Source organism: Lupinus angustifolius, chromosome LG13, assembly GCF_001865875.1.
Source record: "Lupinus angustifolius cultivar Tanjil chromosome LG13, LupAngTanjil_v1.0, whole genome shotgun sequence".
Classification (NCBI taxonomy): domain Eukaryota; kingdom Viridiplantae; phylum Streptophyta; class Magnoliopsida; order Fabales; family Fabaceae; genus Lupinus; species Lupinus angustifolius.
Genome location: NC_032021.1, coordinates 24,259 through 41,259, shown reverse-complemented (window position 1 = coordinate 41,259; position 17,001 = coordinate 24,259). Strand labels below are relative to the sequence as shown.

The 17,001-nt window shown below is 35.2% G+C and overlaps 3 protein-coding genes and 1 long non-coding RNA gene across 10 annotated transcripts; 1 reads left to right on the top strand and 3 right to left on the bottom strand.

Annotated features, from left to right (window-relative positions):
- LOC109363666 (TVP38/TMEM64 family membrane protein slr0305) lies at positions 110-4,127 on the top strand. 3 transcript variants are annotated; one of them, XM_019609933.1, is made up of 7 exons: positions 120-296; positions 456-701; positions 1,260-1,352; positions 1,432-1,655; positions 2,005-2,071; positions 3,577-3,687; positions 3,850-4,127. In XM_019609933.1, the coding sequence occupies exons 1-7, from the start codon at positions 162-164 to the stop codon at positions 3,871-3,873; spliced, it is 900 nt and encodes a 299-aa protein (XP_019465478.1). In that variant the 5' UTR covers positions 120-161; the 3' UTR covers positions 3,874-4,127. The 3 variants fall into 3 exon arrangements, with proteins under 3 accessions (XP_019465477.1, XP_019465476.1, XP_019465478.1); XM_019609931.1 differs by having other exon boundaries at positions 116-701; XM_019609932.1 differs by lacking the exons at positions 3,577-3,687; positions 3,850-4,127 and adding an exon at positions 2,615-2,748 and having other exon boundaries at positions 110-701.
- Positions 4,661-5,614, bottom strand: LOC109363670 (50S ribosomal protein L18). 3 transcript variants are annotated; one of them, XM_019609937.1, is made up of 2 exons: positions 5,404-5,614; positions 4,661-5,161 (listed from the first exon to the last, which is right to left on the bottom strand). In XM_019609937.1, the coding sequence occupies exons 1-2, from the start codon at positions 5,578-5,580 to the stop codon at positions 4,751-4,753; spliced, it is 588 nt and encodes a 195-aa protein (XP_019465482.1). In that variant the 5' UTR covers positions 5,581-5,614; the 3' UTR covers positions 4,661-4,750. The 3 variants fall into 3 exon arrangements, with proteins under 3 accessions (XP_019465482.1, XP_019465483.1, XP_019465484.1); XM_019609938.1 differs by having other exon boundaries at positions 5,407-5,614; XM_019609939.1 differs by having other exon boundaries at positions 5,413-5,614.
- LOC109324989 lies at positions 6,046-6,587 on the bottom strand. Its single transcript, XR_002105057.1, has 3 exons — positions 6,530-6,587; positions 6,181-6,496; positions 6,046-6,142 (listed from the first exon to the last, which is right to left on the bottom strand). It is a non-coding gene; the product is annotated as an uncharacterized LOC109324989 (long non-coding RNA).
- Positions 6,608-16,862, bottom strand: LOC109363659 (Fanconi anemia group M protein). 3 transcript variants are annotated; one of them, XM_019609915.1, is made up of 19 exons: positions 16,532-16,861; positions 15,947-16,380; positions 15,809-15,863; positions 15,603-15,724; positions 15,410-15,523; positions 14,133-14,320; positions 13,156-13,286; positions 11,935-11,995; positions 11,763-11,833; positions 10,668-10,717; positions 10,433-10,598; positions 10,136-10,263; positions 9,702-10,037; positions 9,556-9,619; positions 8,716-9,066; positions 8,162-8,602; positions 7,983-8,034; positions 7,668-7,808; positions 6,608-7,387 (listed from the first exon to the last, which is right to left on the bottom strand). In XM_019609915.1, the coding sequence occupies exons 1-19, from the start codon at positions 16,770-16,772 to the stop codon at positions 6,889-6,891; spliced, it is 3,645 nt and encodes a 1,214-aa protein (XP_019465460.1). In that variant the 5' UTR covers positions 16,773-16,861; the 3' UTR covers positions 6,608-6,888. The 3 variants fall into 3 exon arrangements, 2 of the variants coding, with proteins under 2 accessions (XP_019465460.1, XP_019465461.1); XM_019609916.1 differs by having other exon boundaries at positions 9,556-9,623; positions 9,709-10,037; XR_002109497.1 differs by having other exon boundaries at positions 7,272-7,387; positions 7,668-7,843; positions 16,532-16,862.

Here is a 17,001-nt window from a genome sequence, read left to right as displayed (position 1 = left end):
TTTTAGAATTGAATTATTAGTAGTATTTAGTATTGAGTATTGAGTAGATAGATGAGGGAGGGAGGGAGGGAGGGAGAGGAACCACAAAAATAATAATAATAATGAAAGAGAAGATTTTGTTGATAGATAGATGAGGCAGTAGTTGTCGGATATATTATGAAATGATGCGCACTCTCTCATTCTTCCCCATTTCTCCTTTTTCTTTTTCTTCTTCTTCTTCTCTCCTTCTTCATCACACTCTTCTAACAACATCTCACACTAACTCTATCTACCACTTTGCCAAATGCAACAGCAAGGTCGGATATTGTTCCTCTTCTCTCAAACAAACCAAAAAACAGCAATTAAGCAAGATCAATACTGCTCCTCCATCTACCATAAAGCGTTTATTTAGCCCAAAAAACAACAACAACAACAACAACAACAACAACAACAATAACGATGATGGCGAGGTGAAGAAGAAGCAGAAGCAGAAGAAGAAGGAGAGCGATGAAGAGTTGGATTTGGAGGAGGGTGGCTCTGCTGCCATGAAGGGTACTCTCCTCGCGGCTCTACTGCTGGTTGGTGTAGTTGGGGTTTTTGGTTCAGTTAGCTACATCTACCGAGACCAAATCAATTCCCTTCTCAATTACTTTTCCATCTTCATTCAAGGTTATGGTCTAGCTGGGTATGCTTTATTCGTAGCTGTTTATGCTGCTTTGGAGGTACATTTTCACTCTCTCATACTAACATATATGCTTCTCATGTCACCAAATTCATTGATGCCATGCAATTTCAAAGCCTAGTACAAGATAGAATAGGTAACATGATAGGATATAAGCAAGATAAAGCACCAGATAGTTATAGCATTGATGTGGTGTTAGCTGTGATGATGACCTTCAGTTGTGAAGGTATGAGAGGAAAACACTGCACTATATTATCTCATTCACTTCTAACTAGCTCCCAATTGGGATAGAAAATACCTTTGATGAACAAGATAGGATAAGCTGACATGATACCCTTGTCTTATCCTCTTGCCTCACCAAATTCTAGATTGCTATATGGCAAACTATCATGTCCTATCCATTCAGTCTTATCCATCCACCAAATGATCCTTAAACTGATGTTTTTTAATCACACCGACCAAATGAATAGACTATCTCAATCTCAAGGCTAAATTGCTGTTATACTTCATAACCTTCTGTAAACTTCTCTCTCTACTCTCTAAATTGTGTACTTCTGATGTTTCAGTCAGACTTTGGTTTATCTAATGTTTTCCCCAGATCCTTGCAATTCCTGCCATTCCTTTAACCATGTCTGCTGGACTGCTTTTTGGACCTCTTGTTGGCACCATCATTGTCTCTATCAGTGGAACTGTTAGTCACTCTCTCTTTCTCTTTTAAAAGTTGTTTTATTATTTCATTAAATATAATGTTTTAAGGCATTGCATTTCAGGTGGCAGCGAGTGCTGCTTTTCTCATTGCAAGATATTTTGCTCGTGACCGTATTCTTAAACTAGTCGAAGGAAACAAGAAGTTTCTTGCTATTGACAAAGCAATTGGAGAAAATGGCTTCAGGGTTGTTACCCTGCTTCGCTTAAGCCCTCTACTGCCATTTTCTTTGGGGAATTACTTGTATGGACTCACATCTGTCAAGTTTATTCCATATGTATTAGGAAGGTATTGTGCTTATCATAATGCTTTTCATTGTTTTTTTTTATAAATTTTGTTACTCTCACTCTTTTAAAAGGAGCATTTTGTATGTAAAAGTAAGCTATAGATTTCATTTTGTATGTAAAAATTATAAGCAAAACAGTTATTAAGGCTTACAGATCAATGTTTTGTCAATGATAGAGTATTATGGCATTGTATGATCTATGCAGTCGATCCCACCTAGTGGAACTAAGGCTTGGTTGTTGAATTTATATCCCATTGGAACGTTTCAACTTTGTTTATCTACAACTGCATCCAATCATGTATGGTTCTTGTGAATTTTCTGATGTAAAGCTAATCAATAATTGTCTTGCAGTTGGTTGGGGATGCTTCCAGGCTCATGGGCATATGTTAGTGCTGGTGCATTTGGAAGAGCAATAATTGTAAGTTTCACTTGGTTTTTCCACCAATATTTTGTCTTCTTGGTGTTTTAACATGAAGATTTTTGGTTTTCTTCTTTTCATCCTTTTCTGTGTTCGTTTTATGAGAGGAGTGTGAGATGGTATGGTGTTGAAGGAAGAAATGGATGATGCTGAAAGACATGTTGAAGTACTGTTAGGTAATGTAATGTAATTTTGTTGGCAATTGAATGAACGCTTACTGACAGGCCAAGTTTAGGTACCTTCACTAGAAACAAAGGAAAAATAGAAAATTTTAAGGTCACTTGTTGGAAGGCATATGTAGATTCATTTTCTTTGCGAGTTAATGATCAGTGTCAATCACATAGTAAGGTGAGAGTATTCTGAGAATGTTTGATATTTGATGTTTAAGTTGGATGACATCCATGGCCGTAGTTGGTATGTCTGTTGTTTTCTGATGATGCTGTTCTTTTATGGAGATGGATATTGACATTTTTGTGAGTGATCTTTCTATTCTGAAGTTCTTGAAGGCCATCTCCCACTTTCTTATTTGATCAATTTTGCCAAGAGAGGTTTGACTCGTTCGAATATGGATAGTCAGATTGATTGGATCTGAAAAGGATAGGCAACTGGGAATGGATTATAGACTGAAAAGGGACAGGTGACCAATGTCTGTTGAAGTCACTGCTGGAAGAGGAGTTCTGTGTTCTCTAATGGCTGGTGAGTCAGATCAGTACAGTTTCTTGTAAATGGTGTGGTGGTTCACATGGTTGTGTTCTTATGGTAAAGGGCCTACCTGAGGATAGTGGTCAAAGTGGGAAGACCGGCAGGAGGTGGCTGGAGTGAAGCATGGCCAAACACCAATGCCACTGAAAGGAGAAACACAGCAGGAAAGTAATGGGAAATTAGTGTTTTCAATGTTGCTTGGTCTCCCAAGGGTGGTTGGTCACAGCTAGCTATGAGAACAGAGATCAAAAGATATCTGAGGAATTAGAAAGTGCTACCGGAACCAAGGCACTGCAGAGGAAGGAAAAATGAGAACGAAGGGTGTTGAATACAACACAATTGGTGGTTGGAGAAAATGAATATATCCACTGGAAACAAAAGCAGTGATGATACCGAACAATAGAGTTTAACTGGGAACCCTGCAGGGGAAACAGTAATTATAAAGCAATGATAGAAAAGAGAGAAGGGTTACTTTACAATTACGATGATATATTGTAAGGCTTGGTTATTGTTGTTGATGAGTTATGGATGCAAACCACTAGCACCAATTTACACTAAGTCAGTTTCTAGGGTAGTAAAACTCCTAAAACAAAGAGTCTTCTCCTTATATTCTAAGAAGAGGGATTATATTTTTGTTGTTGGTGAAATCAATTGTGCTGCTTTTATTGCTTACTGTAATTAATGTATTCTTTGCCAGGTGGTTTCCCAGCAGAATATGTGCAAGTCCTTTGTGTTAAATGATATTGAAGTGATTTCTGTACCTGTTTTGGCAATTCATGAAATTATTGGTTTTATTATTTCAGCAAGAAGAATCTGAAGTGAATGTATTTGGAGGAAACAGTCAGCTGGTGACGCTTGGGCTGGGACTGTTGGCCACTGCATTAGCTGCTGCATATGTGACACGGCTTGCAAAGGTATTATCCTGTCATCCACATTGGAACCTGAAAAGTTACACTCTTGAGTTCCTTTCAAAGTGGGACAAAGAGTATTTCTGGTTTGGTTGCTTAAGATGGAAAGAATTTCAAATGTTTATTCCTTCTATTCTGACCGACTCTCTAATAATATAATGCATGCAGGATGCTATGAACGACATTGAATAGCGAGCCACTTAACAGATAGTAGACACAATCCAGCATTTGGGAATGAAGAAAACAAGTCCATCACTGATATCTCAGTAAATAAATATGAAATGGATTGAAATGATAAGCGTCCTTTTGTAAAAGAGTGAAAGACAACATCCACGTCCTTTGTAAATTGAAATATTCTTATTGATGAACTCGCGGGGTAGTAGGATCATTTTGTACCTTTTGACTCATTACATTGATACCAATCAAACAACTCTGATTCTCATTTGGATCATCAGTCCTCACTAACTGCGAATATATATTTATTACCAACTGGTTACTACTTATATATATTACTATCAACTCAATTTCTATGCACTTTTAGTATATTTTTATATGGTCAATGATGATTAGCACATGAATAATGATTGATGACAATATAAGAATTTCCCACTATTTTCCCTCATTTTTAATGAACATAGTCGGCTTTGATGTTTTATATTGAATGAGTGTTAAGCATAGTTAGAAGTAATATATAAATTTTAAATATATATTCTCTGGTTTGACAATTTGACGCCTTTAAATCAAGTATTCTTCTTCTATGGTTTCCTTAGTCGAAATATTGTAATGTTTCCCTCATGTATAGAAAAAAATAAGTTAATGTGAATTGCATCTCTATACTTGATAATAAGTTAATGTGAATCTGAGAGTAGCGTGAGGTGAGATTAGTAAAGAAAGGAGACAACAGTAATAAGGTGATTTTTGTGTATTAAAATGAAAGTGATATTTGAAGCGGATTCGTTAAAGAGTTAGTGCAGGTGAATGAAAATAATAATGTTTTGGTGTAGTACGAAGAAGAGAAAGAGTATTAATTATTAAATGAAATGATAGAATAGAAGGAGTGAGTTGAAATTCAAACAAAAAGAATTCCGTTCTCTTTGATAGTATCAAGGATGATTCCTAGTTTACCTTCAATCCTTTCATCCTTTCTTGGTTCATAAGCAAGTACATATACATCTGCTTCCTTTGATCTCTCAGCAATAAGCTTTCCAATGAGTCTGCAAGCGTTATTATCTGTGAGTGATGGAAGTGAATTTCTAAGATCTTTTGCATTTGTTGTAGCAACAGATATCACTTTGCTCGTTCCTCTGTGCATTACTTTGGCATGAACAAATCTCTTTGAAAAGAATACATTCAATAAGAATGGCCTCATGTACATATCTGTCCTCTGCTTCCATGATTTCCTGTTTGGTTTCTTAGCAGCTTCACCTCTAGATCTTCGTGTCCATGCAGCTTGGATGAAAGAGCAACCACGGCCACCACCCTATATATATATATATATATACACACACACACAGTATAATAATAATAATAATAATAATAATAATAATAATAATAATAATAATAATAATAATAATAATAATAATAATAATAATAATAATAATAATAATAATAATAATAATAATAATAATAATAATAATAATAATAATAATAATAATAATAATAATAATAATAATAATAACAATAAAGAGAAGAGAAGAGAAGAGAAGAGAAGAGAAGGAAATGAATACTTACGTTGTAGGTGGGAGAAGGAGGAGGAAGAGTGGTAAGAGCGAGAGTGGTGGGAAATGAAGAACGGAATGAAAGCGAAGATTTATTAACCACACGCTGGGATGGTAATCGTAGTTGTGTGGTGGTAGATAAGCCTGTGCCTGTGCCTGAACTCATGACCAAAACCCCCATCTTCAACTATTCCTCAATGGATGGATAAGAGAACTACAAGAAGAAGGAGGAGGAGGAGGATGAAGCGGGATCAGATATGGCCAGCCCAGTAAGGCCCATTAAGGCCCAATTTTATCACCTCAAATTAAAAACAAAAAGACAAACCCTAATATTCAAATTCCAACGTATCTATCTAATTCTAATAATCTCTTGTGGGTGTTTGGGATGGCATCATCATCAACATCAACAACAACAACACCAATTAGAAAGAGTAGTAGTAATAGTATAATTATGTTACATGAATGGTGGCTTGTGAAGAAGGATAAAGGAGGAATAGGTGTTGGTGGAATAGCTTCAATGGGAATGAGGGAAGAGAGAGAGAGCATGTTCCTTTCAACACCGATTACTAAGAGATACGAAGCCAATGTGGTTGAGACTGAAGATGGCATCACTCTTATGTTGCGTGGTTTCATTAACGCATCTCGTTCTTCTCTCAATGGCTTCCCATCTCATATCTCTCAACACTTCTTGCTTGGTTTTCCCTTTCATTGGATTCAATTTATTAACAACAACCAATTCAATGCTCTTAACAAGAAGAAGAAGAAGAACAACAACAACAACAACAACAAGATGAAGAAGATTTTAACAACAACACCTCAGGTTCCACTTCGAAGATCTCCCCGCCTCCGTCATCATACCTCAAACCCTCCAATCATGAAGGACACTACCCAATGTAGATTTATTAATATATGAATTCCATATTACAACTCAATTTCTCTCAAAATGTTTGTACAAGATATTTTACTCATCTATTTTTTCATATTTAACCATTAACAACTTTATTACCCACCCTTCAATTTTAAATATTTACGTAAGACACCCCTGCGTTGAGATACAATGTAAAGATTTTGAAGTGAAGATATAAGATTTTCACTCTCTTTCCCCAATTGTGACTGTAAACATTCTTAACCATGTAGGGTTGTAGTTGTTTCATATTTATGTTGGACAAGACCAAACGAATTATTGGAATTGTTTCATATTTAGATTATAAAAAATGTTCTACGTTTCAATTTCAATTCAATTGGGAGCAAAATAGGGTATATGGACAGAACACCGAACAGAGAATTGGTACAACAAATGCTTTCTCAAAATGTCCTGCCACGTATTACATATAACCCATCAACTGCTTACATATTTATTATTATGATTCGATCCACTAGTATAATTAACTATACAATAACGTACATACCCTTGCGTAAATGTAAAAAAAATAATGCCTTTAATTAATTTCTTTCTACAAAGGAAGTGCTGAGCAGCATAAATGCCTTTTTATATCCCAAGGTCAAATGATGGAGACATAAGAATATCAAGGTCCTGCGAGTGAGATACAGGGATTGTTGTATCTTGCTTCTGAACTGACAAATCTACTTTACGTTTAAGAAGACAAGTTGCTTGTGCCTCCAACTCGTCAAGATCAAGATCATTATAAAATTGATCATCACATAGAACATCCACAGTTGCATCCACCGATTCTTTCTTTGACTGACAAGCAAATTCTTGGTCAAGGTTCTTATTTGGAAAGTGTTGAGAATGATTAAATGTCAATCTTCTATGGCTTATCACAGTCGAGGAACTAGTTGGAGGCACAGCTTCTGAGGTTATTTGATTGATATGAACTGATTCTGGAGTCTTAATGGTTGGCTCTGCCTGCAAATGACTCATCACCTTGCTTGAAGAATCTCCACTGGTTGTCAAAATCACATGGTCAGGACTGAATGCAGAAAATTTGAGCTCTTCACTCATCGGTGTTTGACTAAGCAAAGAACGCCTGCAGGAGAGTTAATTCTAATTACGCCAGCTTCAACAATAAGTTAACAAGAAAAATCTCAACTACACAGACGATCACTCAAAACAAGGGCAGAAACATTGATAATACAAGGTATATTGGTGGTGAAACGTTAAGGTAGACACATACATACATATACATGACCAATCATTCACGGTATATTAAATATTTTTCCGAAACTTATAGTAGCAAATTTTATAAGAATGCATTTTTAAGATAAATTTTAATTCACCACCAAATTTCTTTGAATGGCACAGGTTACCTGTAAATTGCCATCATGTCGATTCTACTAGCTTCAGGCTGACTAGCTGCTGTAAGGTTCGTCCTGTCATCTATGAAACTGTCAAATGAATTGACATCCTCGTCATCTTCATCATTAGATGCAGAATCATCTGAAGATACCCTGATGATATTGAACAGCTCATGAAATTGGATATTCTATGACAATGTCCATGATATGATATGCAGATTATTATTTCATAAGTCATTATAACTTTTGAAACATTAACTATGATGATAAATATTGCTTGCCAAAAAATGAAAAAAAATCAAGGATGACAATGCAAAGTATGCTTACTCAGCTTCCTCCTCAATGAAGTCTCTCACACCATGCACCGATTTCCTTTTACCTAAAAAGTACAAATGAAGCAACACAGCCTTAAGTTTTCACTAATATATTTCATTATAGAATCAAGATATGATTACTTCAGTACTTCAATGAAGGAAAGAACAAAAGATACACTAAACTAAAATCACCTCGGCCTTGCCTATATTGACTGGTATCAGAGATAGAAGATGTTTTGGAAAGGTTTGCTGTTGAACCAACCAGATTATTGTTATTCTGATTCATAGAGTTTTCACAATCTCCGGCTTTCCGCAACCTTTTAAATTTGCGTGTAGGTTTAATGCTTACAGACATTTCACCACAACCTAAATGTGACTCTTCACTTAAGCTTGGGTTGGGAATGCCTTCACCAGTTGGAGAAAGGAAGACACGTCCTCTCTTAGTTGCACGGTTCTTCAGCTCAAGAAAAGGGGTTTGAGTTTCATTATCAACAGCAGGGGAGACATTTTTGCTAGTGCCACAATCAATAATAACCTTTTCAGTCTCCCTATAACTTAAGGAATTAACATCCTGTCTTTCATGGGGACGAACAGGTAACAAGTCTCGAATGACAAACTTATTTCTTGAATGCCCTGAAATTTTAAATTTATTTCGGAACAAATTAATTAATCACATTTACAGAATCAACAAAGTTATTGATCTTAAATATTGTACACAACCACATTATGACCTTGGAGACACTCACCTCTTTCATCAATGGGGGATTCTGGAACAACACCACTTAGAATGAAATCAGTTAAACGGGGACTAAGTTCTTCATCTCTCATGCCATCAATGCAAGAACCTTCCAGCAACAAAGAAGTCTCTATCTCCACAAGATTGGCTGTTTCACCAGCATTACCCCTTTTATTTGACACACTTCTCTTAGCACTTGGAGGAGTCTCAGGAATCGTCTCATCACCCTCACATGTACTATCTTGTAGAGTTAGATCAATAGAGTCTTTGGTTTGAATCCCCAAATGACAGGAATCCAGATTCAGACAATTTACAGAGAGTAAGTTCCTTTCCACTGTAAGCCTAGGGCTTGATTCATTGTCTGCAGTAGAAGATGGAGAAAAAATGATTTCCTGATAGCTACTAAATTCATAAAATTCAGATTTTTAAGATATTTGAAATGCAAAATCTTCACAGAAATTGTGAACCCACTGATTTTTTTTTATTACAAACATGCATCTCGGAACTATTTTTTTGAAAAGTAAACACTTCAGTACAGGAATACTACTTTTCCAGTGCTATGTTGACAAATTATGTGGAATTTACAACAAATTCTTCATATTTGCAATAGTAATTACATAACGTCTTTTAAAGATGGGGAAAATAAACTGCTGCTCCAAATACCATGCAAAGTATATACAACGTTAATGAGTCACAATAAAGAAATTTATTTAAAATGAGAAGGAAAATAAAATTTACACAAAAATATTACCCACTGGATAATCACATTGATTATTTTGTATGTGGCAGTGTCACGTATTTTGTTCCTGGCAAAAAAATTAAGGGGCGAGAATTGAAAAGATGATATTACCCTTTTTAGCTTCATCAAGCTCATTAACAGCAACTGGCTTGCTTTTCCCTAAACACTGATATTCCTGAATTAAACAGAAATATCATATGATAACTACAATCTTGTTTAATACAAAATAGTACTAATCTTAAAAAGGTATGTAGAACCTGAAGAGAAGAAGTTTTGCTATCTCCGGTAAATGATACTAGTCCTTGCAATTGCTGCATCATGTCTATAAGCATCATTGTTCCACAGGAATGCTTCACTTTATGCACTCTAGAAGGAAAGGTTTGAAAGTGAGGAAAGGCAATAAGAGACAATCTACATGTATTTTCCCCAGTGGGTTGAAAATATGTTTCAAGCAAATCAACTTCAGCAACAGTGAGTTTGTCCTCGGATGCAGAAATCTGAAGAGGTTTGTCTTTCACATTCTTTTCACGAGGAATAAATTTCTCGATGGACAGCTCAACATATTGAACTTCTGGTTTAAAGACATGAGGAATCTACAAAAGTAATTAGAATGATTTAGAGGATAAGGAAAAGGAGGAATAAAAAAAATTACAAAAGAAAAGTTAAAAGAAGCTATCTGATGGTTTCTAACCATCCTTGGACTAGGATGAAAGGTAAAGCTATTTATGCCCCCATTTCTCATGTGTTTATTTATAGTCTTGCTCTTCGCCTGTTTTCGGAAGTAGCCTTTCAGCTCTGCCCCTTCACAAGCTAAAACTAGTAACAACTGTTAAGGAGTAATTTAAACAAACAGTCAGTTTTTGAAAAGGTAAAAAATATTGAAACACCCAAGATGATATTCCCCAAAATAGAGAAGTCCAGGAATGTTCATTTCTTTTCCAGCGGTAAAAAATGCCAAGAAAAACATAAACAGACAACCAAAGGATATCAACTCGCCCATCATGCTTTCTTCCAGTTCTCCCCATTCGCTGAATCATTCTAAGTGGTGAAATATTTGCATCAAAAGATATGACAAGATCAACTTCCATGATATCAAGACCTTCTTCACCAATTGATGTAGCAACAATGACATTGTAGGAACCAGACCGAAATTTCTGTTGGTGGACAATGTAAGTACGTGGAAGGGGTATGAATATTAATATAATACCAAATAGAATACCTACCTTCAGCACAGCCTGTTGAACTTTTTGGGACTGACCTTTCATTGCTTTCCCTGCAAATCATTAAATTGATGATTTTATGTATGAAACAAGGCAATTTAAAATGATGAAGGCAAAAAAAAAACACAAGGCCACAAGGGGGCTAAGAAGACAGAAGAACAAGATGCCAGTCAACAATGGTTAAGAATTTTGTAAGGTGAAAACAAATTGAGATTTAAGATGTTATGAAATCTCACCATATTAGAAGGCTGTCTGCACTGATGAGATTTCATTGGTTTTTGTTATTTATGTACTTTTTAAAGTTTGTGTTCCTTTCTACTTCTACCTTGTCTTTCACTCAGGTTATATTTCTTTTCTATGAAAAAAACCAATTGTGAAGTTGGCGAGTCAAAGAATTTATAGGAACTTGGAAAGAAAAAGGGGAACAAGTTATGAAGGCTGGAATACCCTGTAGTAATTTCACTATTTATTATGGATATTTCATTCAGTGGATGAACACTATTCCTCTAGTTAAATATGATTATTCTCATGGTATGTTGCAAATTTGAAAACACCATAATGCTGAATCGCCTGATATATTTTACGTAAATTGCTGCTCGTTGGTCTTAGCACTGTCCTACAGCCACTTCAATCTGGACTAGATAATTTGGTTTGGTGTTCAGAGAATTCAAGATGCACTATCTCAACTTGGAACAATTTCACTTTCATTTGTATCAGGTATTTTGGTATAGAACTAAGGAGGGACCAGCTTTAATGTGGTGTGCTAGATATATTCTTGACAGTAAGGCATATATTATAGATCACCTTTGAAGAAGTCCTTTATCTTAAGTAAACTCCTTAAAAGCAACATCCACAGACCGGACCCCCTATGAGGGTACTACATCTTAATCCAATTCTCAGGTAGTTCTTTTCATGGCTACACTCTCATTGTGTTATTACAATGCTCATGATCAAAGGAGAGCCTAACCCAAAAGATCAATCCTTTAGTACTCTAGACGTTTCCCTAAGTTTCTCACGTTGGACTCATAACAGTTCCTTTTGAAAGAAAAATCTTTTAATAGATAACCAAATATAAAACACAAGTACCATTATAAATACCTGAACTTTGACCAATAAACTGGGTAGCTCTGATTGGTTCTCCGGTACCTCCAAGGGCATCCATTATGTCCCTGAATGTGTTGTATCATCACAATAAAAAAATTTCAAAATTGGGTAGAAGTTCCCAAAAGTACGTAGAATAAGATGATGAATTGACACAATTTTATTTTACCTGACACTTTCTCTATAATTGGAGAAAATAATTACCCTTGAGTTTTGCGGATCATTGATTTCTGCAAGCACATCCAAAGTTGGCATTCACTAGTGAGTATTACATCCATTGTACATTAACTGACATGAGTGTCATGAAATAACCCAATATTTGGAAAGGGAAAAAACACCAAACAGACAGCTGAAATTTTATATAGAAATGTTTAAACATGGTATGGATGAGCCTATTTTCATTCTTTTAAAAGAAGTGTTTAAAGAAACTGAGCTTATGGTAAAAGAAAATCCATAAGCTCAGAAAACACATCTTTATCTTCCTTATATCAAAAGAAACTGAAAATGAAATAAGCCTGAGCATAAATAAAATATGTCAGACGTTGAAAAAATAATCATATCCCATTGAAGTTTCAAAGTCAAGTATTTATGCAAGAAAAGTTGCACTCACAAGCAAAATTGCATATGAACTCAAACTAGGAGACACAACAGGTATCAAGTGGGAGTTAATTTTTTTGTTAGTATGGGAGATACTTTTTCCTGTGAATCTAACATTTTTCATCTAGGATTCATTTTGGCAGCCTGTGGGCCCTTCTGAAAAATATCACTCTTTCCTTCCAAAGCCATTATGACTAAAACAACATAAACAAAAGCCAGAGTTCATACATACCCACATGATAAAGTGTTTATTTCAAACTTCAACTATGATAACATGATGCACATTTTGAATTTCTAAGAATATCCGATAACACATCTTCCATATAAACAACAAAGTTAAAAAGAAGAGGGAATACAAACTAATAATCTAATATGACATACCTATATCTTGTAGTAATTCAATAGCTAAATCTTAAAAGAAGAATGAAGTGCTTACGTTCTTACACAGGCATTACTTTACATATTCATAGTTACCAATATCTGATTACAGTTGGTCTCACAATAACTTTTGGGCACATTCACTCAGATTCTCTCACCACATAAATTAGCACCAAATTCCTTACTATAAATTAACCGGTGAGTGTGCTCAGCATTCAAATGCAATTATATTTTCTTGGCCAAAAATGTTGAAAACGAAGTCAATTACATGTTATATCTTTCATATTTCATAATGATTTAAAGCTTTCTTTAGGCCAACATTACTGTAAGCAGCATGAAGGCAAAGTTAACACCCTTGATAATATACATAAATTAAACTAAGCACTTAACATCAGACAAACAGAATTTTACGTACTGAAATGCTCCAATAATACTTCTAACATTTTAGACAATTTGGGACTTGATGCTCCATGAGACAAGCTTTGCTGCATCAGTTGCCTTGCATTCAGAATAACTTCATTTTTACTCATAAATTTTGCAAAAAACCTAAAAGAAGACATCCTTAATCAGAACCATTGGACTAAAACATAAATAAATACTAGTGTACAAAATTTCATGGATAAAATAAGGAAATATCCACACAAAGCCCCCAGCAAAATAAATTATAAATAAATAGACAAGCATAACACAGTTAATCCTAAAAAAGATCACTGTGGAACGCAGTAAACTAGTCCACCTCTCCTACATAACAACATGAAAAGGAAAATGGAGCTAAATATCTTGTAAGTAATAAAATTTTGAACTCCAATTCAACTAAAGGCAAACCAGTATCATTAATCAGTGCCCCACGTCATCAAAATTTACTTTGACAATGTAAACATGGAAATTAGTGGTACAAAAACAAAGAACTTGTCATAAAAATGTATAAAATGGAACATTTACCCATTTGTATAAAACATAGTCAACTCAGTTTTCTAGTTCTAACTTTTATTACACGAGTACCGTAACTCAATTCACATACAGACAATTTTGTTTGACTTTATAATACCATAAATTCATAGCACAAGTGGACCATATGGCAAGAGAGGAATCAAGTTTTAGTGAGATGATGCCTCATGAGCTAATAACCACTTCCAAAAGTCAGTGCAGTTGGAGTATGGCCTAAGATATTCTACCCTCTGCTGTTTTTCTAGATAATTTAGACGTTCTTCCCAACACTGTGTCTGACATTTGATCACCAGTAATTTTTTTAGCTTTAATTAGGTTCTTATATTGCATAGAAGGTCAAAAAAATTATATATGGATAAAGAAAAAGCAAACATAAGTTTTCCAATGCATTAACTCTTTAATTTATGCATACCCAATAGCAAGGAAGTGTAAACAAAGGCCTACCCTTGCTTCAACTTTCTTTCAAGCATCTCATATGCAGGCCTTATTCCATGACTTGAAAGTAGCTTATGGATGTAATAAAGAGTAATAAGAACTCCAAAATATCCTTCAACATCTCCATAGTTTACATGAGCAAGATCTTGCCTAGATCGAAACTTTTCCCTCATCTCAAGTAGTACACAAGGGCTCAACTGCAAAACATCAAAAAGAGAATAATTGATTATTCACCCATATCATTAAACTTGGTAATTATCAAATATAGCAGTACAGACCAAAAGATATGACAGCTGACAATGAAAAGATCATCAATCTTAAAAACAGTAGCTAATTTCAGAATGTTGTTCATGCAGAGCTGATAGATAATAAAAAATAAAAGATATATGATTTGAAAATTTGATATAATCTTAGCAATGAAACTAGAAAAGGAGACAAAAATCATTTGGATGGCCTAAAAGTGGACTATCTTGGATTTCATTGACATCAAATTAATTCTCTATCTCCTTGAAAGATAATATGAAGTATTGTTGAATCTGTATGTCGATTAGATAACAATTTGATGTTGAAATCGAAAATCAGCAAGGCATTTTTGTAGTTATGCCATACAAGCCCACAGCAGTTTAATGATTATCTTGTATCGCATATCAAATGTCACTAAGATCACAAGCCAGCTTGCAAATGAGAGTCTGGGAAAAAAAAACTCAGCTGTGAGCCTCGAAGATATCTTTTAGTGACTAGGAAACTCCTTAAGCATTCCTGTCATCTAACAAGCCATAAGGAACTCTAACTGAAAATATCTTTGGATTTGCATGTCAAGCACATATATATTTAAAGAAATTAGCAATTATTAATTTGTGCTCTGGGATGGTGGTGTCAGTAACATGGCAAAATTACTCTTCCTTATATAATGTGAATCCATATTCATGTAAAAGCAATATCCTCCAACCAAAAGGATCCACCTTTTCTGAATAGTGGGAGATCCATGTGAGTCCATCTTGCCAATTGTTCAAAGGCTTCCAAATGATTGCTTAATTATATATATATTATATTAATTTGCAAGCACTGATGAACATAATAATAAATAATCCAACTTTATTTATGTTAGTTCAATAGGTGATGAATTATAGAAGGGGGAGAGGGGGCACAACTTATGCTCAAGTATATCAGTGTGGAACTGAACTTCGGTAAAATGACTGCTACATCATGTAGTTAGTTTCTAACAAAAGGTAGAGCAATCTGAAACTAAAAAGTAAAATAAATAAAAAGAAGTTAAGGAATCATACAGTGCGGTAATCTCTGTTTTGAATGGCCCCAATACCAGTAAGCCTAGCTACTATTGGGCGTATTACTTCCAAAAAGCTATTGTTTATTTGTTCAGCATCTTGTCCCATTGCAACCTAGTAATATTGCAACAAAGATGAATGAAAAACATAAACATATATAACTTGAGATTCCAGGTTGGCATGCATTGAGTACCTGTATCAACTCTATCTTCCTATTATGAATGTATGAGATAACATCATGGTCAGTTTCACTGCGATATTCAAGCTTGGAGATATGCAGATTATCAATAACATCCTGAACAGTCTGCGGCTTTGCTGAATATCAAACTTGGAAATTGGAATTAGATTACAAAATATTTAAGAAAGAAATTGGGAGAAGAATAGTTGTGAAAGACATACATCCTGGTGTTGCGGTTAAGGCTAATATTCTAAGTTGCACAGGCACAGCCATTAACTAGAAACAAAAAAAGTTAAAAGGGAGTAATGAAATAGAGGTTGTATATATTTTTGGAAGAAGTAAAGTTGAATTAAAGAAACCTGGCGGATTGCTTGACAATATGAGTAATTTCCTGTTGCTCTGTGAGCTTCATCAATGACTAAACAAACCAAGTGGTTGAGGAAACATATACCAGATTGGATATCCTTTTCCAAGACTTGTGGAGTAACAAAAAAGACACGCTTAGTTTTCCAAAAGAGAGCTCTTTTTGAAGGAGAAAGGTGACCAGTCATATCGATGGTCCATTGCTGAGGAATACCAACAATGTTATGGCAGGCTTCGATCTGCTGTATGACAAGGGGGCGAGAGGGAGCAGTGAATACAATCTTAGCATGAGGGAACCATCTGAAGTAGTTGAACATGACTACTGCGGCAATGAGGGTTTTGCCGAGCCCAGTAGGCAACGCCACCAATGTGTTTGAAAAGAGTGCGGTGTGGGTTATATCAAATTGATAGTCACGGAGAGGAACATTAACTGCAAATGGATTAATGCATTCGTTCATTCATTCATTCATTCACTCATTCATTCACTCATTCATTCATTCATTCATTAGTTATAACTTATAAGATGATTGATTAAATAGTTATAACAAAGCTGTACAAGTTGAATAGCGTAGCGTAGTTACCCGGGTATATCCAGGTTTTGGCAGCGTGAGGGTCAATGGGGTGGGGAGTGGGCCCTTCTTCTTCTTCTTCTTCTTTGAAATTGGAATTTGAATTTGAATTTGGAAGAATGTGAACTTTTGAAGTGGATTGGCAAACAACGTCGATCTCTTCAGCAGCTGCTTCCCAATCAAAACCCTCGTCATCATTATCATTATCATTATCATCAACATCAACATCAACGTCGATCTTCAACACCTCCATCCTCTCTTTCACCGCACAACTCACTCAAATTTTAATTCAATCCAATCCTCACGCCCTAAGTGCAATTCCCGTTTCCCGCTTTTTCCTTCCTTCTCTCTCTCTCTCCAAGTGTTATTCAAGTTGTTAATTTTTTATATAAAAATCTAAATAAATACCCTTAAGCAGCATTGTTATTGATTTCTGGTTTTTAATAATAAATATTTATTACTCAGTACTGACCTAATAAAAT

Excerpts from the sequence above, each read along its gene's own strand:
- LOC109363666 (XM_019609931.1), top strand. The coding sequence starts at position 162 with ATGATGCGCACTCTCTCATTCTTCCCCATTTCTCCTTTTTCTTTTTCT. Across the intron at positions 1,656-2,004 it reads ATTCCATATGTATTAGGAAG|TTGGTTGGGGATGCTTCCAG; the intron begins GTATTGTGCTTA and ends ATTGTCTTGCAG. Across the intron at positions 3,688-3,849 it reads ATGTGACACGGCTTGCAAAG|GATGCTATGAACGACATTGA; the intron begins GTATTATCCTGT and ends TAATGCATGCAG.
- LOC109363659 (XM_019609915.1), bottom strand. The coding sequence starts at position 16,772 with ATGGAGGTGTTGAAGATCGACGTTGATGTTGATGTTGATGATAATGAT. Across the intron at positions 9,067-9,555 it reads GCTTGATGAAGCTAAAAAGG|ACAATGAATCAAGCCCTAGG; the intron begins GTAATATCATCT and ends CTTCTACTGCAG. Across the intron at positions 7,809-7,982 it reads TTCATTGAGGAGGAAGCTGA|GGTATCTTCAGATGATTCTG; the intron begins GTAAGCATACTT and ends CAATATCATCAG.
- LOC109363670 (XM_019609937.1), bottom strand. The coding sequence starts at position 5,580 with ATGGGGGTTTTGGTCATGAGTTCAGGCACAGGCACAGGCTTATCTACC. Across the intron at positions 5,162-5,403 it reads CCACCTACAACGTAAGTATT|GGTGGTGGCCGTGGTTGCTC; the intron begins CATTTCCTTCTC and ends ATATATATATAG.